This window comes from Platichthys flesus, chromosome 19 (assembly GCF_949316205.1).
Source record: "Platichthys flesus chromosome 19, fPlaFle2.1, whole genome shotgun sequence".
Taxonomy (NCBI): domain Eukaryota; kingdom Metazoa; phylum Chordata; class Actinopteri; order Pleuronectiformes; family Pleuronectidae; genus Platichthys; species Platichthys flesus.
Genome location: NC_084963.1, coordinates 15,006,710 through 15,033,981, shown reverse-complemented (window position 1 = coordinate 15,033,981; position 27,272 = coordinate 15,006,710). Strand labels below are relative to the sequence as shown.

At 41.2% G+C, this 27,272-nt stretch overlaps 1 protein-coding gene across 11 annotated transcripts in view; it reads left to right on the top strand.

Moving 5' to 3' along the window:
- Window positions 1–205: 205 nt before the first annotated feature.
- The window catches only part of LOC133974782 (formin-binding protein 1), a 60,736-nt gene continuing 33,669 nt past the window's right edge, over window positions 206–27,272 (top strand). For 4 of the 11 annotated variants that reach the window (XM_062412518.1, XM_062412526.1, XM_062412524.1 and 1 more), the window contains exons 1-4: window positions 16,915–17,002; window positions 18,045–18,160; window positions 22,908–22,964; window positions 23,434–23,581. In XM_062412518.1, coding sequence (XP_062268502.1) covers window positions 16,961–17,002; window positions 18,045–18,160; window positions 22,908–22,964; window positions 23,434–23,581 — 363 coding nt within the window. In that variant the 5' untranslated portion in view covers window positions 16,915–16,960. Of the gene's footprint in view, window positions 648–4,561; window positions 4,664–16,913; window positions 17,003–18,044; window positions 18,161–22,907; window positions 22,965–23,433; window positions 23,582–27,272 lie in introns of those variants that run through there. The other 7 variants (XM_062412523.1, XM_062412520.1, XM_062412522.1 and 4 more) reach the window with 4 other exon arrangements.

Here is a 27,272-nt window from a genome sequence, read left to right as displayed (position 1 = left end):
CCTTATGTATTCCAACCAATTGCTTAAGTTATAATTATTGTTATTATCATTATTAGATGAGGAAGAAAAGAGCAAGTAGTGTGTATGTGGACCCTCTGGGGGCTGCTCAATGAAACATCTGCCATGGGTGTGACCTTTGAGACCCTCCCACTACTGTCCGGAGCTCCTGGTGCCACACTGAGAGACAGAGAGAGAGAGAGCATTAGTGAAGACATACAGCACAACCCTGCAGGGACCCACCACCACCATCACCACCACCACCATCAACCTTTCTTTTTCCAGCCTGTGCGCGCGCACTAGCAGCTGTCACTGGGTTTGAGGCGGGTGCCCGCGCAGAGCAGAGCAGCATATAGAGACTCCCCCCGTGTTGAGATTATGCCGCAGCTCTTGGCCATCTTGTATCAGACAGGATGAGACTCTGAAGAAACTAAATTAGCCGTGAGCTGAGGAAGCTGAAGAAGAAGAAGAAGAAGAAGAAGCAGCGGGGCTTGTGTTTCCTCTCTCCCGCTGACTGACACCGCACAGGCACAAATTAGGTCTGCGTGCGCGCCTGTGCGTGCGTGGGAACAGAAAACACCTCGTACACGAGCTGTGGATTATCCCGAGGACGCCGCATTGAAACCATGAGCTGGGGGTCAGAGCTATGGGTGAGTCCGGCACTGAAGCCGTGCGTGTGGACGAAGCTAACGGGCTTGTGTGGGGGACGCAGCGGCTCCATTTTTTTTTTATTTTCATTCGCCGCTAAAACGACGGTTCGCTCTGCGCCGCTGTGTGGATGTTCAGCCCGCGGTCCTGTTAGCCGACAGGCGGGCTAATTTGTAGCGGTGATAGCCCGAGCGTGCGTGCGTGCGTGTGTGTTTTCTAGTGTGTGTGTGTTGAAATCCAGCACCAAATATCGGTGTAACATGGTGTTGTTAGCAAGAAGGGGCGTCCAGAAACACACGCAGCTCGCTCCACATACATTTTAAACCACGCTCTGCACACAAACACACACCCCCTCAAGCCGTGCTGCCGAGGTTGTGTGTGTGTGTTCATGTTTTGGTGACACTTGTCGTCTTTAAGCGTCTGATGTGTAACGTGTAACAAGCTGGTGCATCTCACAGGTTGTGTCCTCACTGCCACCAGAGGAGTATGGGTAACGGGTAGGGCTAAGTGATGAAACGATAATTAATTGTCGTCATGTTATTTTCACCAATAGAATTATAACGACTTCAGTACATATCAATACATTGATTACGACCTAAACAAGAAGGTAAGAAGATATGATACATAATTGCTCTGATGTCCTACCTCAGATTAGTAAAATAATTTTGCTGTATAGCTTTAGCGTGTCATCAAAGGATAATGTGAAGGATATCTCAATAATAATCGTTATCGACTGAAATTTGGTTTGTCTTGTTTCCATATTTCCCAGCCCTGACGTGGTGGAAAGTTAACTGATTAATGAATATATTATGTTACGTATGAAGTTCAGAACAACCTTATAATCATAACCATCAGAGCAATTGGATATTTCATGGTGTGAACCTTTTGTATCACGTGTTTAGTGACCAAAATGATCACATTTATCAGTATTTACATGGTCATTTGGTCATGTTTATGCTCATTCGAAATAAAATAAAAAATATATAGCAGCATGTTACACATTATCAATTGTAGAAGGTCAGAAATCTTTGAAGAATGATAAGACAGCAAACTAAATATTATATTTCATATGTTCAGTTCCCCCATGACAGCAAATTAGACTAGCTGACTCGAGACTTAAGTTCAATAATTCACGGTACTTCAGACAAATACAAATAGTGATGTCACTGACCCTATCAACTGCTACTAACTAACTATCAATCAAATGTCCATGGTACATTCTTTAAACAAAGATATAAATACAAATGAATAATTGTTTACAAATCCGGGTCACCACCTCATTAATGTCTGATTTTATTCATCAGACAACCAGAGCATACCCCTGTTTGTGAGCAGCACTAGAAGACAAAACAGGAGCCGAAATGACCTTACTGCACTTCATTCCTGTGCTATGATGTCATTTCTTTTTTTTTCCAACCCCAACTTACATTGACTTCGGAAAAGCTTCATTTATCAGATCTTTGTATTAGCTCTTATCAAACCACCCTGCTGTATCTATGGTCTTTTCCCCCTTACCTTCACAAACTGTAAACTGCAGCATGGTGACGGTGAAGATTACAGGAGTGTGTCAAACTATTTTTACGACTTGATAATGAGCACTTGGGGTGGGTTGGAATTCCTGCTGTCAGGGTTTTGTTTCAGTGTTCCGTGTTGTTATTTTGTCGTGGAAATGATCTGCTGGGAAATCATTCTGCTGTCTGTGTTCTGACAAACAGGTGAACGAGGCACTGGCTTGTTGTTGCAAGATTCACTTCAGAGTGACTGAATAGTATGTGTGTAGTTGTGTGCAAGTGTGCAGGAGTCTATGCGACGTGTGGGAGTTACTCCGTGGAGTTTTCATTTGAACCTGAGGGAGGGGACACATTTTATTCACTTTAACTCATTTTGTACCCCTTATACAGCAAGCAACATTTTTTTACATGGCTTGTTCAGTTTAATGGAAATCCTATAGGGATTATTGAACATCAATGATCCTGCACAGCACCTGATCATAATTCTTTATGTAAAGCACCTTGATAAACCTGCTGTTTGAAGTCAGGGTTGTTTCTCTTCTACCAAGTAGCAAAGGGGAGATAATTGAGTGAGGGATGTGTTTTCCTTTCTAAGAAAATGAAGAAGGAGTGTGGGGGGGGGGGGGGGGGGGGTTCTTCCATTAATTCTCCAGTAATTTACCTGGTCCAGAGTTCACAGACAAAACCACCAGTGCCCCACATTCTTTGCATTTTCCCAGTGTCAGTGTAGTTTTACTTTACTGCTGCAATGCTTGACCGAGAAACGCTGCAGCCCAGGTAGTCATGCAAAGCGAACATAGCCTTGGGGTACTTTACAGGCTTTCATGTGTACGTCAGTCTGGAAAACGTTGTGTGCAGGGTTTTTTTTAAAACAGAGCCCGAGCTTGTGCAGAGAATAATGTATTGCAACCAGATGCTGGCTTTCTTTCCTTTTGCGGGTTGAATGGAATCCAGACACTTGTTGCTTTAATCTTAGTTCCGTCTACAGTGCTGCTGAGCTGTAACTCTACAGGTGGCTGTTGCTACTGCAGAGTGCACACTGTTTACTTTTTGTTGTCCTAAACATTCAATCTTATCAGCACTGTGGCAGCACCCTCACTTACATGCAGTGCAAGATCAGGATGTTCATAAAACTAGGGCTACAACTAAAAATGATTTTTATAAAAAAAAATGTATCTGCAGGTTAATTTCTTAATTAAGCAGTTTATGAAATAAATATAAGTCCATGTCTCAAATGTATTTTTTTTTCATTAAAAGTCCAGAACACAGAAAATGTCGTTAATAGTTTATTCTATAAAACACCAATAAACTGCAATCCTCACAATTGAGGAGTGAAAAGGGAAGTGAGTGAAGTCACAGATGAGCAAATGTGTCTCAACCTCTCGCTGCTGATGTGAAGCAGGACAAACGCTGTGATATTCATCCCCATAACTGTATAATAGCATGGAATTGAAATTTTACTGATGTTGAGTCTGAGCTTAACTGAATCAAATTACATTGATCAAGAATAGCCCATTTGAGTGGATGAATGTGGGTCGAGAGATGATTCGAAAAGAGCGCTGACATTCACATAAACAAAGGCATAAGCAGAAATGAGTGTGGTGGACCTTTATTGTTTAGGCCTCGTGAGTCACCATGCGTAGCCCGACACACTCAGTAGATGCACTCCAAAAAGTCGAATGCCTTTGGTGCAACATCACAGCACTGATAACAGTCTTCACTGTTTTCCTAAAGAGAGACTCTGGGGATGTTTGCATGGAAATTATGATCATCACTGTCCCATCATTACCAACATGGCACCAACAGAGGTGGTGCAACTTGTTTTCTTTTTGAGCAAGCATTACCAATAACACTAGCATGCACAGAAAGGACCCCAAATTCCGTCCACATGAGTCTTTTATGCACAAACGCTACCAGGAAGAAGGAAGTTGAATGTGGTGAAACGCATGACTGTTTCTCTGCGGAACAGAAGTAAAAAAAAAAGGGGAAAACTTTTAAATGAGTATTTTATAATTGACTTTAGAGCCATTACACACTGAATTTAACCATTCTAAATCAGGCTCAAATGTTTCGAAGGAAGCCTGAAGAAGGGGGGACCGCAAGACCTCAGAAGTATTTCCTTTTGGGGCTTGAATGTCAGTGCTAGAACTGGCCCTGTAAGCAGCAGCTCTAGGTGCTACTAGCCAGACCAAACTTGTGTAGTGAGAGGAAATCAAACAGACAGGTGCTTGTGCCACACACACACACACACACAGCAGATCAGATTGAAAATCAACGTTAAATCTAGCTTTGTGTCAAACAATGTGACTGCTACACCTTGAAAGTGTCACTTCTCTTGTGTATGATTTGGGAACAGGATGTAAACTTTGTTTCACACCCAGTGTCACACAAGAGTTCCCTAACTCTCATCAGATGTAGGATGTAAAAGTGAATCTTTCTGCTACACAAACTATTAATGAGGCGACATGGACAAGGCTGAGACCCTTCTCAAAGAGCAGCTGCTTAAGGTGAGTTAAACCAGCAGAATTGGCGCATGGGTGGTCCCTTCCTGGGCCTACTTTGGCAGTTAGATGGTGCGTTACTTTGTTTTTTCAGCATCAGCCGAGGCGTGAATATCTGTCTTCCCACCAGGGAAAAATTCTCTCGTCTTTTGAATTGTATGCACATGTCAATCTGTTGCCCATCGACCCTGATGTAATTGTAAACGGAGAGTGGTATCGTCTGCAGAGGCCTTTTAAATGTCACTCCTTTTTGTTCTTGTCATTAAGTACTTTGCCAGGGGGGCCACAGACACAAAACCTCAGTCACAACACCGTGGTCTATCTTGTTTGCATGGATTTTTAGACATGCATACACGGCAGTGAGGCGTCAGGGCAGATCTCCTCATGAAGAGTTTTATTCTGAGCATTTAAATAAAATCTGGTATTAGACTGAGATTTCCTCAGTGCCTGCCACCCCCCCTCAACCTCATCTCTTGCTGCTCATTTGACATTCAGGCCACTTCCAGAGCTGAAACCCGAGCTAGTTGTTTCCTTCTGTCAGTGTGTAGGACTCAGGAGGGGGTGAGACACTGCAAGACTTGGCAGACTTCGTACAGACCTGTACCCCCTCACCCCCTTCGCATTAAATCTTCCACTCACCTCCACCCACCTGCTGACTCAGTGAAACTACCCCATGCCACTTATCTCCTCCCCTCTATTCTTCAAGCTCCAGTGTGACGGTAAAATGGAGATGAATGGATCCACATTAGATCTTTCGGCTCCGGACTGCACCCTGGGGAGTAAAGAGAAGAGATAAAGGAGACATAAAAGGGGGATGGGTTATGGGGTTTTCAAGCAGTGAAGGGTCACAATGACAGATGTAATTGATATGCAGATTAATTGCCATGAAGAAGCCTTTTTGTTTTGTAAATTGGCAACTAGTTTGATCATCAAATTAGTCATTAAGTAATTTCCTTAAATCAAAACGCCCATAATTTGATAGTTACAGCTTCTTGAGAGGGAGCGCTTACAAGTCTTAACATTGTAGTGATTGTACTTGTTTTTTTCTTTTTGTGTTTGCCGTAAAGAAAACAATATTTAAAGTGATCTCTTGCGGCAAATGTATCTATTTATCTATGTTTTATTCCACGATTAATAAAGATATTCTTTATTACTGTGTAGTCCCTCTACTTCGTCCAAACTGAATAAGGGAGGTCAGCTATTTGATCATCCTCCTGTGACACGGTGACTCATTCCTTCCCGGCACAGACTACTGAAGCCTCTAATTTTTAGTCATGGTCTTTTCTGTTATTTGTGTTATCAGACTCTAATCACTGCTGGAACAGTGGAAATTATAGCTTTGATGGGCCTCAGTCACATGACCACTGGCATTCTGTCACCTAAAGCCTTACACACTTCCACGTTCCCCTAATTACTATTGTATTGCACTACATCCTGTTTGTGTCAAATGATCTGTCATCATTTGTTTCCCCTAACAGAGTAATGTAGCAACACTAGCATAGAGATGTTACTGCTTTGTTAGCTGTTCAGTCGATATTCAGAGTGGAGGTTGCTGCATTTTTTTATTTAGTGTGTCCTTTGAAACTTCTGCTCATTGTAGGCAACACAGTGTAGCTAATTATAAAGTTATATGGCAGTGATAGCATGTGAGTAGCATGACAAAAGTATTAAACATAGACTGTATATAAAGATGGATGACATGATGGCTAGACGGCTTAAGCCAAAGCGTGTCGGTTGCGGTTTGGTGGCTGGCTGTATAGGTCATTAACCCCGCCTCCTCTATGTTCGTGGATTGGACATCCAGCAGTCGACAACTTTTTCAAAGAAGGTTTCCCTGTGTTGTTTGAATCTTTAATTTTCCGATAAGTTTGGTTTTAGTTAGTTGTTGCTATAAAATGGAGTAAAATGTCATGACTAGCAGTTGAGAATGATGGTCAAACGTGTGTATCACTGGACCTCAATAATGCGGCTCCATGCATCATCCATCTTCATACAGATTTTGATATCAAACTACAGAAAAATTAATGAAAAGACACATACTAATGAAATTGGTTTGGTAGCATTTGAGTTTATATAGTAAAGAAAAATGAATAGCATTGTACTCACATGTGATTTGAGTATCAACAAGAAACAATATAGTAACTGTTTTTCAAACATTCTCATCTCCACATGAATTCAGTAACAAATGAGCAGGACATTTTCCAGAAATTTTAAGGAAATAAGAAAAAGGTGTGTTATGCCTGAATGAAATCAGAATTTTTCTTTTCTTTTATTTGTCTGGAAGTTTTATGACAGCACAGTCTTTGGTGCAGCTATCTAGCAAACACATCCACTGCAACTGTGTGTGCCAAAGTGCTAAAGATACTAGTGTCAATTTGACTGCATCTGTTATTTCAGTTCTCCATATGTCATCTTATGTGATCATGAAGTGTGGGAAAGTTTCCTAGGCCAAGAAACACTTGGGTTTGCTGCCTTTGTCACAGTAATGGTCGTTTGTTTTGCTTCCTACAAATGTACCAGATGTGGTCAATAGACATGGTGCTTGTTAAGGTTTTCAGTCAGAACTTTACGGCTGCTTGATGTGAAATGAGTCAAAGCCAGTGTAAAAACTGGCTTATGAAGCCAATGCTTTTACCACATTTTATATCATTTTTTTCACTTCTTGAAAAATATGAATTGCCAAAGAGTGGTCAAGCATTTACTCCAACCACTTCATGGTCTGTTTACATCATGCTGACTCACTTGCACTCCCCAGGCTCTCTGAGACAGATGTTCATGGATACACATTTATTGCGATATAGGATGACAGAACTGCAATAGACCAACTCTTTTTTTACCCAGTTGTAACACCTGTCCTCAATATACTGTATGTTAGCTTAGAAATCACTGGGGGCCATACAAGTAACACAATGAGTGATTTGAGTCTCTTCTTTTTGACATTTAAGTAGCCCCATCTTAACTCATATCCTAAGATGAGGCATGTCAGAGTGAAACAGTAAATTTATATGTATCTCAAGTCCTCTGAGGCCTCCTTCCCTTGAATATATGATTGTAATGAGTCCCTTCGAGTATCAGCATAAAACCTTTAGTTGTTTTAAATGGAGAATAGAGCTGTGGCCTACCAGGTCCTTTTTGGTTAAAAAAGTGTTTGCTTTTGATTCAATAGAATAAAAGCAACTGATGAACTCAAACACCAAGCTCTGTTTGGTTTAAGAGGTGGCGATCCGTTATAATATCTTAAGCTCTCGAGCCTAACTCCCAGGAATTAAACATGTTTTCTTATTCCACAAAACTAATTTAGAGTTCATTATTCTGGAGTAACTCTGAGGGAGAGTGAGACAGTGTTCAATCTACTGTAGATTTGCCCAATGATTCTTACCATCACTCATGCTATCAACCACAGCAGCTACTGGAAATATTATGTGTTAACTATTCCAACAAACTACAATCCAAGGTTATTCTAGCCATCCATGCATGACTTCAATCTTGTCTGATGACATCATTCTACAGTATGTATACTAAATTAGCTAAATTATTTAGGCAAACACAGCATTAAATAAAAACAAGGGTCAGTCTTCTTCGGAAGCTGAATAACTAACTGATTGTCAAAGAGAAAAAGGCGGCGGTATGTCACAAGACGTTTTAGGGTGAAACATTAAATTTATGTGTCAAGTTTGGCAGTTTGTCATGTCCGACTGAAGCTTTGTTGCTCTAAGGGCGGAACAAGAAGACGACGTGGATCACGCGAATCTTTCGTAGACAAGACTGTGAAATTTCAGTTCAGCCTTCATGGTCTCAAAAGGCCCTCTCCTTCATGGGCTGTGGAGAAAGTGCCTTATAGGAGACAACCCCTGAATTGGGACACAGCTAAACAGAAATGCAATACATGGTTGGCACATTGGCCACACAGGACATGAGTCCTATTGCAGTTTGTACTGTATGACTTCATCTTCAGGCAAGTGATTTGACTCTTGTCATTTGAAGCTAGGTCATTAAGCGGTAGCTGCTGTGAGTAAAGAGCCGTTACACGAAGAGATGCCACTGACAGAAAAAGCACCAGACAGATCTATTTATGAAGCGAAACTGTGAGCAAGACACATAGCTCGGGTCTGTGTATGTATAAAACACAGCTATGTTTAATCTGGTCTCTCATTTACTAATATCATGTTTGCAAATACACTTAATTGTAAGCTAGTCCCAAATTCATAGAGATCCATTAAAGCTGTAATTCAATTTAATGAATGTATATTAATTATAAAGGCACCAGTTTGACCAACAGCAAGGGAACATGTACTTATTTCGTTCTTCAGCAGAAATTGTGTATGTTGGACATACCATTGTAGCACCTAGCCTGAGTTTCTTGGCAAGAGATTCATCTGAACCATGTATAGCAAATATACGTTCCAAGGGCAGCTGAGCAGGGGTGTCATTTACAATAACACTTAATTCAAATTCTGACCCACAACAGATTCCATGCCATGCATCATGTTTCCTTCCTGGATGCAATAAAAGCTTGGCTTCCACAAATTATGAAAGCAGCGTTGGATCATGCTAGGTTCAGACAGACATTTTCTAATTATATTCTTGTTTGAGTCGTGTTTGGACAGCTTCTGGACATGTTACTAGGGGACTGGCAGGAAACCTAGTGTTAATGTCCAAAGCAATTGTCTGTAGACATTTGTATTCTCACATACAGCCCCTTCAGGATTCAGGGAAATGTCTGGTTTCAGTGCATGTCTGAAAGCAGCAATACTCTCGCCATGTCAGTCAGTGCCATTGTACCTCTACTTATCCACCAGTTCCCATAAGTTTAACTGCCCTATCCATTTAATATTATCAGTCTGATGGGCTCAGGACTGGCCTATCACAGGCAAATCTTGATTGCCTCCAACTCATTAAAACAATAACCAGGGATGGATTTCACTTGAAGCCAATGACTTACTATAATGTAGCAGTTAAGTTTATATAGTGTCACTACAGTTCTCTCACATTGCGCAAAGATTTCCTTGATTTCAGGGGAAATGTTAAATAAGAATTAAAGAGCTTTATCCTCCAAAATGAACAAAAAGCAGGCAGCTCAACAGGAACAATGGCTAATGTGTGCTTGCTGGCCGAGCATGATTAGTCCACCTAACCGCCTATTGGCGGTGAAGGCAGCTACAAGGGAGGTGTAGTTAATCAGATTAATAACAGCGTCATCTAATCAGGTTCTGTGCTGGTTCAAATATTTCTGTTGTTCCCTCTCATTACACCTTGGGTTCTGCCTGGAGTCTGTGTGCTACCAATGATGAAAATGATCTTGGATGAGGCATTATGAGGCTATATGATGTGTTGAGATCCAGTTTTTGCATTACTTTTGACCAAGACTTATTCCCCTGTGGGATGTCCCACTGAGATGGATTAACTACATTCTGGACTCCGTTTTTGCTACTCTGAAAAACATGACCATGTTGCGCAGAAAAAGTGAGTTTTTTGTTTTCCTGGAGAGCGCTCGTTCTGTGAAATCAGAAAAAGAAGAGCAAAAGGAAGAGAACCCGCTTAGCCCTTACGAAGAGTATCTGCAGGTGCTACTGCAGATGAAAATGACCAGTGATGTAAGTGAGCAGAGACGTTATTCTTTCCATTTAAACAGAAAGTACCATGAGTCAAGCAAGAGCAACAAAGGCTGTTTGCCAGTGACTCAATGTCTGTAGCGTGTAGGGGTACAATGGAACATCATGACAAGCAGTGCGTTTCCGATTTTTAAAATCAAGAACTTGTTACACCCTTGCCCATTCATTTACCAAGGGGCAGAGCCTAAATAAATGCTGCAGTAAAAGTCTCATTTTGATGTGAATGAAAGAGTTGAGCACACTTCCAGTCACAGTGACTCACAACCGAGAGGAGGCAGTTTCCTGTCGCTTAACCGCCATCAGAAAGTTTGATAAAGTGAAGTGACGACTCGTGGTCGACACGTGGTCACTTCTCACAACTCTTGCCTGACACAAACAGAGGTACAGGGAGTTAAATACCAACTGGGACCGTGTACTGGCAGGCCCAGGCAAGAAAACATTTTAAGGACACATGAGCACGATATGCGTGTGCACATATACCAACATGCATTCTTAGATTTCAGACAGGCAGAGAGGTTGTTTCTATAAATATCTACATGGCATGCAAACAAGAGCTCTTACACCTAAGGTCACCCACAGCCTCAAACAGCTGTTCATATTTTGGAGAAAGTTTGTGAGTCTGTACATGTGCATGTGGCATTTGCCTGCAAGTGGACTTGTGCATGTTTAGTTCTTACAGAGCACCTAACATCAGTCAATTGGTGACTGATCCTGATCACAAATTTGTCGACTAGAATTGGCTGACCATATACCTTCTTTAGGCGTGACTTAAAATACCCTTGCATAAAGATATATAGGGGGAGGGTACAAATAAGTCATAGTTAACCTTTAATAACCTGGATTGAAAAAGCTGAAGGCAGCTATTAAAGCACATCATCATCGTCAGTCTTTGTTTATGTGTGTGCACATGCGTTTGTGCCCACTGTCTCTTTTGCCGTGACTCGTCTCTGACACTCGGGTTACCCTGGGCTATGGCGTCGTTGTTCCGCCCCATCTTTCTTTGACAAAGCCTGTTGTGTGTCCGAGAGAGGGCTTGGCATCTCCCCCAAATATTTGTTCTGGCTGCTTAACACCCACTGTTGCAAGATACAGTGAAGCGACACATTGACCAACTCAAGGACGACAGTAGATATCAGTGGTTATGCTTTACTGAACACAGAGGTTTAAGTCTTTTCCACATCTTTGGCTTTATCCGTCAAGGAAAAAATTGGGCTATTTATTAGTGTCTGAATTGGCAGCACCTTCACAGTCTAATGAACCGTTTTGGATGAGTGTGCAACTGCAGTTTTGGGATTGTCAGCAAACTAGATTCCTACACACATCAGAATAAAAATTTCTGTGAATATTTTCAGTTGTCCAGGTCATGGTTTCTTCAGGAGTAGTACAAGCATACAGGCAACAGGACTTATTTGTGTTTCTTTCAGACGTTGCCCTTCTCATGCAAGATGCTTTTACAGTTCTAGTATAGAATATACAAACTATACTAAAACCATTTCTCTCTCACTAAAGAAAAAAAGATCTGATTTATGTGGGCTTGGATATGAGGCAATCAGTGTTTCCACCCTTCCTCTGTCTTGAACGGTTAAGTACATGTTCTATGTGGGGGCTCAATCCACTGAGAAGAAGTCAAGCTCAGTAGGAGGGATTTGAGTTCATTTTCTGAGCTGTTTGCCAGGGTTCAGATGTTTTTCAGCACAAGCACACCCCCTCTAAAACTTGCCAACTATCCTTGCTCCTTGCTCAACACATTAAGGAAGAAAAAGACAAAAGCATCTTTGGCCCTTTCGCTCCATTGTCCTCCCCCTAGCAGAACATCTGTCCCCTCAGCCTCCGTGGATTAACCCCTACTCTGGCGTGACGTCAACTTTCCTTCATCTCAACGGGTTTCCTGTCAAGAGCTAGATCTTATAGCCATCACTGATACAATCTGAAAGCTTTCAACTAAGTTTAAAGAGTGTGAATCATAGTTGCCAAAACCAACATTTTTCTTTTAATAACATTTTGCACATCAGATAATTTAATTTGTATCTGGTTTTAATGCTGGTAGGTCAACAGTTATATTGATCTCAGTAACATTTTCATGAACATGTAAATGGCCTGTCAATTATATGTTGCCGTTCAAGTAGTAACTATGTCATGCCTGTACTCTTGTTCAGTCAGGAACACTATGCACCCATCTGAAAAATCCTCTAAAATAACATAATGGTTGGCAACGTACCAAACAATAGAAAAAACATGTTTTTTGTGTTAATGGTGCATACATATGGGTGGACATCATGACTGTCTGCATTTATGTATTTATTTGGACTTGAATCAGCGATTTCCTTTTCATATTACCTATTCATTCCCTGCAGCTGACCAGTGATACAGCTAATTTTGTTCTCTCTTCTGGAGTTTCTAATGGTGTATTGATGAATGGTGCTATGATCGCCAGAGCAGCAAACCAACCCCTGCCGAGGTGGTAAAGCTGCAGTAAAACAGGAAATGTCCCCTGGAGCATTCGTTTAGAGGTTTTATGTTTAATTTCATTTTCTGACTTTTCTTAATCAAGCAAACCTACCTGTTTTTTAAGCTCATTATCTTTTCCTGTATGTCTTGAAAATATGATTTTGTCTTGCGATTTATGTCATAAACCCAATTCCTGCTAATGGTGAAGGACTGTTAATACCCTCTGCCGCACTCCGTGGTAGAAAAGAGAAAGGACAGCCAAAAGCTTTACTGTGGAACTCAGATATGAACTGGATTTGTGGTCAAGTATCAATGTATTTTTCTGAGATTCAAAATTACACAGAATGGTACAGCACTGCATTTTAATGTCCCCATCCTGTGAGAATAGCTATAAATGAATGGAAATGTAAGTATTTAATATAATTTTATATTATTTATATAGGCGATGGTCTAGTGGCAGAAACTTGGACTATGGGCAGAAAAGGCCTCTGGTTCGACTCCACGGAGAGACAACAAAAGACGAACCTGGATTGATCTATCCAAAAATCCAAGAGAATTCTCCCTACCCTGTCTAGTGCCCCTGAGCAAGGCACCTTACTCCCCCAACATCTGCTCCCCGGGCGCCGTACATGGCTGCTCACTGCCCTGTGTGTCCTGCGCCAGATGGGTTAAATGCAGAGGATACATTTACCTACCATTGCATGAGTTTGTTGTGCATGTCTGTGCATGTGTTTGGAATAAATAAACGTATCTTAATAATTAATATCTTGATAATAGTCTGAAGACTTACTATTTAAAATAAGAACTGAATTTACATTTGTAACAGCCAGGGACAATCTATTAGACTATTGTACTAACTCTTAAATCAGATTGATACTCAGCCCCCCAGCTCTGATCTAAATATTTAAGGTGTGTTCCTGAAGATGGATCATTTGATTCCCTCATGCTTTAGTTAGAAATCTGAATCAAGGTGGGAATTGCACACTCTGTCTCTAATGTTACATATACTTTGTAAAGAGGTAACTAGTGAATGTAGACACACTGAATGCTGGACAATGCAGAATACACAATTGATATAATGCAAATGGATTTAATGTTATTGATTATATATATAGTTGTTGTTCTTATCAGCTTACTTGTGGACAGTATTTATTTGTTCTCAGTATTTGGTCACCATCAGGAATCGGATGAATTGAATAGCAGCAGCAGGTCTGTTATTTAGGTGTAGGAAAACCACCATTCATTGTATTACACACTTAATTATTTGTTCTTTGATATATTTTATGTTCTTCTCTTTGTGTTCTTCTTTTTATGCATGCATCAATATTTTATTTTATGCTTTTTTTACCAGAGAATGCAAATGAAAACTAGCCTGCATTGCTAGATATGGCAGATCCCCCCCCCCATTGTAGGGATAGAGGTCAATCGGCCCTATAGTATGTCTGTGATCTGAAATGGTAGCCAAATAATGTGCATTACTTCAGATTAACCAGCAGTCCAATACATTAAACTTGTACCACAATCCCCATCAGCAGTTGGGAAGGGTTGGAGGTCAGGAGGCTGATCCCTAAACAAACGTGTATTTATGTTTCTTTTTAACAGCACATGAGCAACCTATATTCATGTTCACTAACTGTTAGGTTAGGTGTCTCCTTTGTTCTCAGTTTGAGCCTGCTTCCCATTTCCTGGATCGTAACAAATATTTTGCTAAGTAGTTGTATTTATTTTCCTTCATGTACTACCACAATAGTACGCGCATCAAAGTGAGTGGGATTGTGTCCTGAAATAACAAGCAGAGTGGGGCTGGTCCGTCCCCTGATGAGATCCCCCGCTTATTCCCTCCCGCAGAAACAAGGTCATGTGTCAGGAGGCCCCAGATGACAGAGTGGAAGTAAGAGCAGGAGCAGGAATTATTAGTCTTTGGTAACAGGCCCATAAGGAGGGGGCTCACAAAACATTCATGTGCAGCTTTGACTTTTTGTGTAACTACTCTTTAGCCACCATATCATTTGCATGCAGTGCACACATGTTAACATGAGAAATTAGAAAAGGGATACATTTTTCACACTTTTTTAAATTGATATTTTTATAAAAGAAAATAGTCACATCTGTCCTGGGCATCCTGCCAAGAGAAATTAAATCAATGGAAAATATTTTGTGTCCATATAGCTCTCTGTGTTTATAGTTATCAAGATCATGGCATATTTAGACATGTGGAAAAGCTGCATCATAACATTTAAATAGAATTCATTTTTTTTTTTATATTTCTATATATTTGAATCACTCTCAGAATTTATGACTAGCATTTGGGTTTTACTGGGCTGAAATATATAATTTTCAGTAAAACGCCATATCTCTCAAGTAAAAAAAAATCCTGGATGCTCCCTGATCCTGCTTCGCAGCCAAAAAATGTCCTTGATTGGCCCACGTCACATTTTACACCAAGTTTATTGGTTATCTGTATATATATTTTTGGGGTGAAAACAAGTATCTATATGGCTGCCTATTTATCTGTCAGTTGGCCAAATTCGTAGTTTCTCAAGTTTGTAGCTTTTGTCCTCTCTGTCTTGAATTCCAACCATTTACTTGTAGATTTGTTATAGATTGATCTGCTCACAAAATGTACAATCTGTCTGGGGAAATTTCCTTTTCAAGCTGGAGTGGCTCAGACGAGACATCTTTCCTGTGTCTGACACAGTTTCTTCTTCTCTGATAATCCCTCCCTCTGATTCATCATTTATTAATCTGCTCTCTCTCTTGTTGCTGGGGAACATCTCTGTGTGATGGATTTTCCATTTTAATCCAGAACCTGCCTCCTTTGTCCCATCTGACATTAGCAAATATTCTTGAGCTCAGGGACTCATCAAGTTGCAGATCATAACCTTAATGGTGTTGCCTTATTTCATAAATATATATACTTTGTTTATCACATTTGAAATACAACAGAGGCAGCAGCAGAGTTCATGAGGCCCCTGCAGCGTAGTAGGCTACCTCCCCCCCTCCAAATCTAATCCCCTCCCATGTAATCCCGCCTCTTCTGTCCTTTCAAGCCCCCCTCTCTGTTTTTCTGCTCTCTCTCTATCTCTCTCTCTCTCTCTCTCTCTCTTACTGTCCTCCTCTCCCATCCCACTTCTTCCACCTTACGCCTGATGGAGCATTAAGCCTGAATGCTGTGGGCAGCCGCGGCCTCAGATTCAGAGTGGTGTGTGTGTGTGAGAGTGAAGCTGTGCTGGATCGGTTCCTCCCTTGCTCTCCTCTTCCTTCTTCCAGACATTTGGGAAAATACTCTGTACAGCTTCTTTGTTAGCTAGTGGGAGAGGGGTCAGCGGACATTGCTCCCAACCCACTCTCACTAAACCACACTTGCTCCATTTTGGATACCTGGGAAATGTGGATGCCTTCTTTACCCTAACTTCAGCCCTTTGTTGTGGAAGAAGACGAGTTGGATGGGCTTTTACTAGATTTGGAGATTTCAACAGGGTCCACATCCCACATCCCACACTGGATAAGATGGTGCCCCTGCAAAAAAGGGTAATCTGAGTTATGTGTGTGGAGGAGCGTGTGTGTCAGGGGAGGATTTCATGTGCATGATGTGGCTACAGTGGCGTTATTGTTTATTTTCCTCTGGTGATTATGAAGTAAGTGCTGTGTGATGATTTTAATTGGCACATGGGGTCTGAGCATGCTCCTGAGAATTAAAGGGGAAGAGGTGCTCGTTGAAGAAGCGAGAAAAAAGAAGAAACTGAAAAACAACAACAAAGAGGCCAAGGAGGTGCCTCTGTATTTCAGTAAAATATCTTTATTGTTAGCTTTTCTCTTGTCGTTCTACTGTTGAGTGGCTTGTTGATGAGTAATTGCTCATTGAAACTGACTGACAATGCAGACTGGGACCCCCTCCCCACTCAAAGCCCTCCCTATTGTTTCCTTGAGTGCTTCATTTGGAAGTTGTGAATACAGTTTCAAAAGATGTGCAAGAGATCTTACGCTTCATGTGTCGACAATGCAATGGTTTATTTGATGGCGTTTTCGTCTGCTCTTATTTTAACCCAACCCCTGAAGGTGAACATGAAGTGCTGCAGTACTGTGAAGGCTATCGCACACTTTTCTTTGCCACAACCACTTCCTGTGTACGAAAGCAAATGCTGATGTGACAGAGAACATCTCATGGTTTGCTCAGAGAAGCAGTCAAGACGAGCTTCGAGTGTGGTGCTCGAAGAACGATTAGTTCAGGAAGAATACAGACATGGTAGAAGAAAGGATGGGGGACTGTTGGAGCCACACCAAGGTCGTGCTGTTTTTTGGTTCATCTTTATAAATTATACCAACACTGTCGTAAGAAGATTGTTAAAAGTATCCATACGATTGTCAGTAAATCTCAGCTCTGTGTGTGTGTGTGGTAATAGATATTCCAGGTGAAACTCTGTCTTTCCTGAACTGATGAAATTCAAAACATGACCTCAGCCAACTAGTTGTGCATTTTTTCCTCACATGTCATGAGTAGATCGTGAATAATGAGTTCAGCCTGAACAGCTGCATTTGGTTATCAGAAGTGGAGACTCTTAGTGTCTGTGTTTAGGCCCTTCAGTGTTTCCCAAAGAATTATATTCTACTTGGGCTGATCAATGGAGCAGGGGGATATTCCAAAATACCCATTTTGTTTGTGCATCTTCTAATGTAATACCAGAGAATGTCTTTTTTTATGACTTTCTCTGTAGAGCATATGCATTGTCTGTAGACGGTGTTATCTTGGACCGATGAAAATATAGCAATGAAAAATGCAAGAATGGGTGATTACATTTCAGGTCTTCTTTGGCAGACCTCACAACAGATTAGGAAACCCAGTTGTCACAAACTTTTTTTCATAGTCATCACATCTGCATTGGACGGGGTCATTCATGGGACAAACTCGCAGCATGGATGGTGTTAAATGTCTGAACTGCAGCCAAGAGAGTAGGCCAGATGCTTTCGTCTGTTCTGTGACTGAGAATAAACACACTGACTGACATATGTGTACATGCCTGACTAGTTTGGTTGAGAGGAGTCCGATGAACAATATTTCCACAACAAATGAGGCACTCAGCTGTAGTTTAACTCTCAGACTTGAGACGCAATTATTAAGAATTTCAAATACTCAAGTATCACACTTAATCGAATTTGATGTGTATTCGAATGAACTACATGCAATAGGTCATACAATGCAATGAAACTTCCTTATCATGTTGATTCAATCTTTTGATATGCTCTTTTTGAAATGTAAATGATGATTAATGCCACCTCCCTTGTACTTGAATGATTTAATCATTACATTGTCTTCTTCTTTTCTACAGGATCAATTTGACAACTTGGAGAAGCACACACAGTGGGGGATCGAATTTGTGGAGAAGTACACCAAATTTGTCAAGGAGAGATCAGAGATCGAAACCAGCTATGCAAAACAAATTAGGTAAGTGCTCAAGCTGATGCCTGATATTTTGGGTGCAGTGTAGTTATAGTGACTGTTCACATCCAGATGGCTTGGTTAAGAACCCCCCCTCTCTACGGCAGGATCTGACCTACTGAAGTGTCCTTGAAACAAGAGACAGGATCCTCGGGAGCTCATTATTTAGCTGACCGTGACCTCTGACCTCCCTCTGGAGGAGGAAACTGAAACGGGAATTCCCATATGGAGCGTTGTGTCTTAAGACTTATATTATTATTCAAATACAAATCACTGTTGCTGCTCTGCAGTGAAACAGAATGACTAACAAGCAGAGGAGGACGTCTTCTCCCTCTTCTCTCCTTCTCTCGTGTGGTTTTATAAGAATCTCTCTGTCTACCTCTCTTGTGTGTGCGTGCTGTCTGTTGTTGTCGCTGGATTCTGCCTCAGACAAGAGGAAGTCAGGATGGGGGGTGGAGCCTCTGTTACCATAGAGACTAGAAGGTTACAGCATTTTCAACCCCAGGTCTGACCCAGATTTATTTTTTCCCCTATCCAACCACGAGTGTCGGCCCCGCCCCCTTCAGCTCACTCAAGGCGCACACACACACACACACACACACACACACACACACACACACACACACACACACACACACACACACACACACACACACACACACACTCTGTTTTTTATGGGAAGTGATGTCAGCGAGGATCCATCCCTTCAGGCCCTCTGCATCCGAACACAGTGGGAGATACCAACAAATCCACAATCCTTATCTTTAAAGAGGCCACTACAATATGGCTAATGCTCTAAGTATTGACCCCCCAACCCCCCCATTTCATAGTGACTAGCCAATACCAATCAAGCGTAGCCATTGCAACCCACTGTAACTGATCCTCTACAGACCCCAAAAGCCCGCTTTTTGAGAATTAAGTCAGCTTGAGATAAGAGGACTAGCTGACTATGTTTACATCCAGGCATTACCCTCATTATTTATATTTTTCTTGGGTACGTACATTCTTACAGATGCGGTTTTATATTTGCGGATATTCCTCAAAGATATTATATGTAACAATTACGTAACTGAGAAATTGCAGATTTTACTCAAGGTAATGGAATGTTTTTTAGTTGCCTTATAATTGCATCACATCCACTTTTCCCATGGCTTTGCCCGTCTCGGTCAACTACTGGCACAAACGACATTAGCAAACAAACTTTTAGCCAGTCAGCTGTTCCCCTTAAACTGGATCATGATTATTCATTGCCGTTATTGTGTTGAAGCTCTCCCATTAAAGTGCAAATGCACAGAGGACTCAAGAACAATTTATTAAAAGCTCCAGAGATCCCACGCTGCTTCATGATTATTAAGTTACATATTTTCCATTTCATTTATCCTTTTATTGGGTTTCTTTTCTTTTTTTTCTAATTGCTTGGATTTGTTCACCTCTGGACATTTTTGATAATGAAATCCTAATAACTTTCCTTTAACGCCGACTAATATGTTGTTTGGACAAATAAAAAACATCCTCGAAGATTTACACTTGCACTTGAACACATGCAGCAACCCATGATGTAATCGGTCAGCATCTGTCTACAGTATGTCTGACAAAAGGACAGGGATGGACTCATCTTGCCATGGAGGTTGGCTTTTATTGAACTTCAGGCCCCACAGATGGTGCGGATGTTTTCAGTTACTGTGATTACACACAGGGCCGGCTGTCAAACTGGGTCTGTTATCTAGCAGACACACACACAAAGCCCTTCCAGAAAGTCGACATTTGTACACTTGTCAGAAGATGCTAAAATAAGGAAATTAGTACGCGCAGGCAGGATGTCGTGAGTCAGAAGGTTTTCCTGTGTTTCTAGCACACTATACGTCTTTGTTGTTGTGCAACTAGGCCAACTAATTATCCCCCTTTAATCAATTCATGTTTCAATAAACTAATGGAATTGGCGCTTTTAATTTAGTCGTCTGTTCTCTCATTTGTGTAGTTGATGTCTACTTCTTCTATTAAAGTGATGATTTAACTTTTCATGACCAATGTCCTAACGTAAAATATTTATGTGTAATCGATATTGTTTACTGAGGGGCGCATTTTGTGTACTGGTACATTTACCCCTACCATCCACTCTACTCCAGAGTTTTTCAAGCGCCTTAAAGTCTTTAATCTGAAAACTCTGCAGCTGTATTCTAGTCTGGATGGGCAAAAAGGGGATGTATGGAAACTATAACGCAGTTCGCTACATTTGCAGTGGTGAAAGCAAAACATTGTTAACACTTACTGTTCCAACTCATCGTTGGTCCAAGAAATTTAATCCCCCATTTCCTGTAACTAAGAAAGTGCAGAGGAGACAATCTGCTTCCTGTTTACACCTGCCTGTGTTTACACCTGCCTAACACCTGCCTGTGTTAACACCTGCCTGTGTATGCGTGTCACGTGATATACATTTTCAGGTTTGTTAGTATGGATTGGGATTATTACTGATGCCAAGCTAAAACACTGGTGTGGATGGAGATCATAAAACAATTAAAAAAAAACCCAATGCATGAGTCTGAATATAGCTATTAGCTACTGGCCCTGATCCTCACTGGCAAAATTCAGACACGTTAGTTATTTCACTACGTTAGTTGATTTACAGAATAGAAATAAGATGCTTTTTTGATTAATGATTAGCTCTTTCGGTCATATTTCAAGAACAGAAGCCGAACATATTGAGGTTCTGGCTTATTCCTCAGGGCAGATTTTTTGCTTTTTATTATTCACACAATTGCAAAGAAGGTTTTTAACATGAAGAATAGTCCACATACTTTGCCAATTTAATGGCATCTATCCTTTCTATCACCACAGCAACTCCACACTGCCCTAATCCATAGATAATCCTCTTCTCTTGCATCGGTGTAAACATGCACAATGCTTCGGTCTAGTCATTGCAGGGCAATGTACTAATGCCTCCTCCTCCTCCTCTTCCTCCTCACCCAAATTCCAGTCTGGAATAATCCATAAAACAGTTGGAATAAGGCCCTGCTAACAAAAGACACAGGGTGAGGATGAAGAAAAAACAAGTCTGGGGTTATATGATCTATATATGCATGGACATTTTCTTCCAGTAGGTTTTCAGTAAGATTTGTACTGAACCATTTACCAGAAAGAGACACACACATTGGCAGACATAATCTCATGACACACATGCACCAAGATACACTTAATCCCAGTCAAGTGCAAACTGCAACTGTAATTTCGAAAATTCTATAAATCCATAGTTACGGTCAGCAGCCTTATACAATCTGACAGTTGACATCTGACTGCGAGTGAATGAATGAGTGAGTGGGAACCAGGGCTATAATTAGAGATGGGCTCAGAAGGACAACGAGAGAGATTGACAGATAAATCTGCCTAGCAACAGTGCAAACACCACCAGGGAGGAGGAGGAGGAGAGGTATGGGGGGGGCGCTGTGGGCAGAGAGAGCTGGATGGTGGAGGGCAGACACACATTACACGTCGTTTTTTTAAAGATATGCATTATTTATTTCAGCAGCAATTAAGCATGGCTCTCTGACAAGTTGTACATGCTGAGACATATACATTCCGTCAGTGAGTAAAGGGCTATAATCTCACAACTAGGGCAACTAGCTCTCACCATCACCAGATCCCTTTTTTCTAAATAGGTTTACCTGGCGTCTGATGATAAACTAACGTGGCAATAGCCCAACATCAAGCAAGTAGAACAGCAGAAGATACTCACTGTAAGCTCTGGCCATTGAGTGAAATATGCTCATATACTTGTTTAGCTTCTTACTCTGTCACGTTCTCTTTTCCTCTTGACACCGTCCTCTCCAGTTTCTTACGTGGCTCAGCCATAATATCCACACTAAGAATGGCAATATAGTTGTACTACTGATAGCCAGCTGCTAGCTTGGGCTCTGCTTGTTGGTGTATGACATATTTATTCTTCCTGTTATGAGTTTGTGATCTGTTAAAATTATTTTTTAAGCTGTTTTAAGAAATAGTAGCTACCCAGTGTTGCTTTATTATTTTTTACAAAATGTTACGACTTTTATTAGTTTGTCTAAACATTTATTTCTTATGAGCTGTGGACAGACTTAAAATCAGTGGTTTGTCTTGTGTGTGTCTGTCGTTTTTTGGTTGTACATGCACTACTTTTCATTTTAACTTGACAACAGTGCTCTTTAATTACACAAAGGATCCAGAAGGCACATGTATACAATGTGCACCCAAATCAGTCTGAGGAGAGTGCTTATTATTATGTTCTGCTGACATACACTGTCATGATCAAACAAATATGACATGATCAATTGTAGCCTGACAAAGAACACAACCAAGTGGAGAGCAGGACATTGAACACATCACCGCTTCACCTCCCGCCAGCATAGTGACACCATACATGTCGTATTTTTCTTCTCCTCCTCCTCAAGCCGCATTCATCTCCTGCCACTGACACACAGCCGAAGTCAAAACAAGGGCAATGGCTGCATGAGAAAAGCATACTTGTTTCTGGTGACTGGGTTTGCATGAATACTCCTGGAGGCGATGATTTACGACCCGAAGAGAGGAGGGCAATGTAGTAGCAGGAGCAGAAAGCACTCTGCCTGATTGAATGGTGTTCTGGATGATCCATTGGCAGGTTCTTAAGGGCCGTGTCAGGGAAATATAATGGGAATGGTGCATTTCCCATCTGAAGACTGGGCTCTTAGGAGCGATAGACAGAAAGAAATATCTGACAATGCTGAACTCTTTGTCCTCACAGGAATTTATCAAAGAAGTATCAACCCAAGAAGAACTCACGAGAAGAGGATGAGAGCAAGTGAGTCACAGGATACCACACATAATAAGGAAAAAAGATATCACGTATCTGTCTGTTTTATATAAACTACAATCACTCAAAAAGTGCCTGAAAGGTTATGATTTTATATACACAGCATAAGTGATTATTAAAAAAAAGAAATTCAAGATTTATTGATAGTCACTGCTTTCAACTATTCAATTCTGTAATTGATAATACAACATTTCCCAATGTTTTCTGTGTGTAATTGCCTGAGAAATAAATTAGAGTAATTTGAACGAACACAAAACAAAACATAAATCGCCTCTGACGATTATGATTGAGCTATGATCGACTTTTACTATTTCTGAGCAAAGTTGCACTATATCAGACAAGTTGTGTACATTAGATGCACCGTGTAAGCTTTGAGTGGTCATCAAGACCAGAAAAGAACTCTGTAAATACCGACCCTCTATCATTTCCTCTAACATGTTCTCCTGTGTCTCACCAGGTACACCTTCTGTCGAGCCTTCCTGACAACACTTAATGAGTTAAATGACTATGCAGGTCAACACGAAGTCATATCGGAGAACTTAACATCTCAAATCATCACCGAGCTGTCACGTTACCTGCAGGAGCTCAAGTCTGAGAGAAAATCGGTAAGACATCTTTGTTTATGATATATCTACTACCATATTTAGTTCAGACAGCAGTATAGGGTAAAATAAAAGAGACACAGTGGTGTTGAAGAAAGTAAGGAACCCATTCTCTTTCAACTGAGGTCACTGCTGAGTAAATATAGATTCACCCAAAGGCTCGCCAGAGGTAGAGAACGTGACTGAGTGAATCCTTTTTATGGAACAAAGTCAACGTCTCTATCGTTACGGCCTTATTTCTCTTTTTAAAAGCCCGCTTGTAAAAAATATTGTCTCACCACATGCTATTCTTAAATGTTGAAGTCACTTTCCTCCTCGCCATTAGAAAGCGATTTGAGAGATGGACCTGCACGTTCCACGGTTCATAGATAACAGTGTGGTGCTCACAAAATGAGAGAGGGCCACTCAGCTGGAAAACAGTACTCTGTTAAATCTGTCATGGACTCTTGTGTCTCAGAAGTCCAGCTGAGGGAACTGGAGTGGAAAACCAAAACCAGAGGGCACACAGCAAAGTGACCTTTTACAAAAACGTTTTTTTAAATACGAGTATATGTTCATGTGCACAGCTGTTGACACATGAATGTTGCTCTCCGTAAACACAGGAAACCCTCGGTCACATTATAAGTGATCAGTTTAAAATTTTTGGTTCTGATTTGGTTGCACCAAACACAGAGAAAAGGGGACTTTCCAACACGTCTGAAGGGGAATCATGCATTAGTCAAGGCCTGTTGTGTTCTTTTGGCTTTAGTTTAGCTTGGCTTGGTTGGGCCTTTGGATAACAGCAGTCTCTGTCTACAGTCCAGATTTGGCTCTTGTCACAGAGGGTCACTGGACAGACCCCTGCTGCCCCGCGGCTGCAGGATGTCACACTGACACCCCTCTTCCTCTTCATTTCTCCGGTCATTTCCTCTTCTTTTCCTCTGTTCCATGTATCCATATCACTGTTTCTCTTTCTCCCTTCAGTCCTTCTCTTTATGTCCTCACAGTGTCTCCTTCACAAACTTAGTGCCCCTTGTTTTCTCAGTTCTCTCTGCATCTTTTAGATATGGTGAATAGCTTGTCTTGTGTCTTAACTAAAGAAACCCACAACAGTGTTTCTTCAGTTAGACAACACTGTAATAACTTACAGTGTATTGTGTGAACAAAGGATTCTCTCATTTGATTGCATTGGGCGAATGATTTCACAGACATATTCAGAAAAGTGTCCTTGTTGGTTAAATTCAGGTTTTATTTTTACTAGTCCCCCCCCCCAGAGAAGAACAGCAACCCCTAGTTACAATGAAAAAGGCCGTCATCAAAACAGGTCTTTATAAGTGAATATATATTTAAAAAAACATTTAGAACAGTGTATACTGTACACTCTTGGTGCCATTCTTCACCAAATCTCCTGCTTCGTCTTTTTATTTCTTTCATTTCATTGCATATGTGTCTATAATAGCAATACTGTAGAAAGTGTAGAGGATATTCTGAAAGGACACGTCTCATAACTACCCCGGGCTTCCTTTCATCATTTTCTCTGGATTCATTTACATAAATTTGTAGGCACCACTCACTGTGTTTTTTGTTGTTGCTTTTTGATTTTTGTCTGTCAAACACAGCTATGCAGGCAAAACCCAGACAGTGGGATTAGAAGAGGGCCAGGGTCTCCTGGGTTTACAGTGAGCTTACTGGACAGGTACGGTCTACTCTGCAAATCCAGACGGAGAAAAAAAGAATAATACCTCATTAGTTTTCCTGGTGGGGTTTTGCAACTCACCCAACCTCCCTGTGCTGTTTCCCCCGAGTGAGCCTCTCGTTGAGCTCAGCTTGGGGTGGCAGAGGAGGTGAAGCCAAGAATGTTGTCTTAAAGGATTTTATTTCAGGGCAGATATACTTGTTTTTACTGAAGTTGACGTTTGTTTTATAAGAGAGAATATACTTGATTTAATGTGTTACGCAAATATATTTTACTTTAGAAAATACATCATGATAACATCAAAAGGTAACTTTCTCATATGCCGTGCATTGCATGTTTATGCTGTACTTAATATTATAATAGGTAAGCATTTAGAGCAGGCAAGGTTAATATGGGATGAAGAGCCTAAGTCTCACTGGACTGTGATTGTGCTGAGGAGTCACAATAAGGTGTTTGGTCAGTATGCTGCTGTGCACGAGGCCAGATCAACACCGTTAAAGCAATACCATTTAAGAGTTGCTATAATCCGGTGTTTGCGGTCCGAGGCCCCCCATGCACACATGGGCATTCACACATTCATGCTCACAAACTTTTTCAGATTTGGCTGTAAACATTCACTGCATTCAGCTCAAATCAGTACAGTAGCATACAAGCTTACACAACAAGCAAGGAACGGACACAGTTATCAATGTCCGAGCAAGATGTGTATCGAATCGAATTGAATCATGATTAGACTAAAACCTCTATTGGGATGGGTTCACCTGGCCTCTGATGATAAACTAGTGAGTCAACAATTTCAGACAAGCAGGACAGCAAACAAGCAAAAGTTTTACTTCTCCAATAACAACAGCACTAGGTCAGCAACTGTCCTGTGTCCTTTGGCCTCTTTTAGCTCTCACCAAGTGAAATATGCTCAGATATTCACTCGGTCAGGTACCCCAGAGTTACATGGTGGAGTTCCAGGCATCCAGGGCACCCTGTGGTAATGACAGATATGCCATCCTCCGTGATTTTGAGGCTGTTATCCTATGGTATAAAAACTAAGTAGTGTAGCTTTAAACACTCTGCACCACCTCCCAAGATGTAACACATATAGTGCTTGTAACATTTATGAAAGTCAATACATAATATTAACTGTTTGTATCAACATGTGTTAATGGAAGAGTCCACTCGAGCGTATGTTCTGTGTGTATCCATTCTCAGCCACAGTAGCACATGATGATATCTTTTCTTGCTGGGAGGGAACTCGTATCTTCCTTATCCTGCTGTGATGTGACATGTGCAACCAGCCTGAACCAGCCCAGCCTCTCATTCTGCCACCCTGGCTGAGAAAATAAAGCACAGCATTTAGGGTAAAGTCAGCTAAACACCATAACGCCCTGTAAAACAACCTTTTTTTCACTGGGTGGGTTTGGCAGAGGATACCATCCTCATTTGTCTCCTGAGAGGCAGAGAAGAGAGATGCAAGCACTCTGTTAGAACAACGTGTCTCCCCGGGATGGCCTCAAATGCCTTCTGCTTTCTGTTGAGTGGAAAGACAAATAGGAAGCTGAGAGGGAGAACTGATCACTGGATCCTAACATAGTAACTGAAACAACTTTAGTAAAGTATGAATAAAAAAACATCACGTAATCGTCTAAACATGAGGAGAAAAATCTCAGTGGAGCTTTCATTGTCTCAAGATCTAGTTTGACTCTAGTGGCCATTTCTAGTACCTAATGATTATATGAGTTGGCATCTGCACAGGACTTCAGGTGCACATTCCTACAGACTAAGTCAGTTGGAGTTGGAATGCTCACACAAGTAAAGTGTAATAGTGTTTTTTCCGCTCTTGTTTTTTTCTCTCACCTCAAGTCTCTGTTTTGCCCAAAGTGTGTTGCATATTTTTGGAATGAACAGCTTGTGAATCCCTTAGGGTTTACGTCACACTCCAGAGCAGGTCTGTCCCACTTCAGCTCGGTCTGGTACAAGGACGACGCTGGAAAGTAGGAAGGCAAATAAGGTAGAGAGAAGATAGAC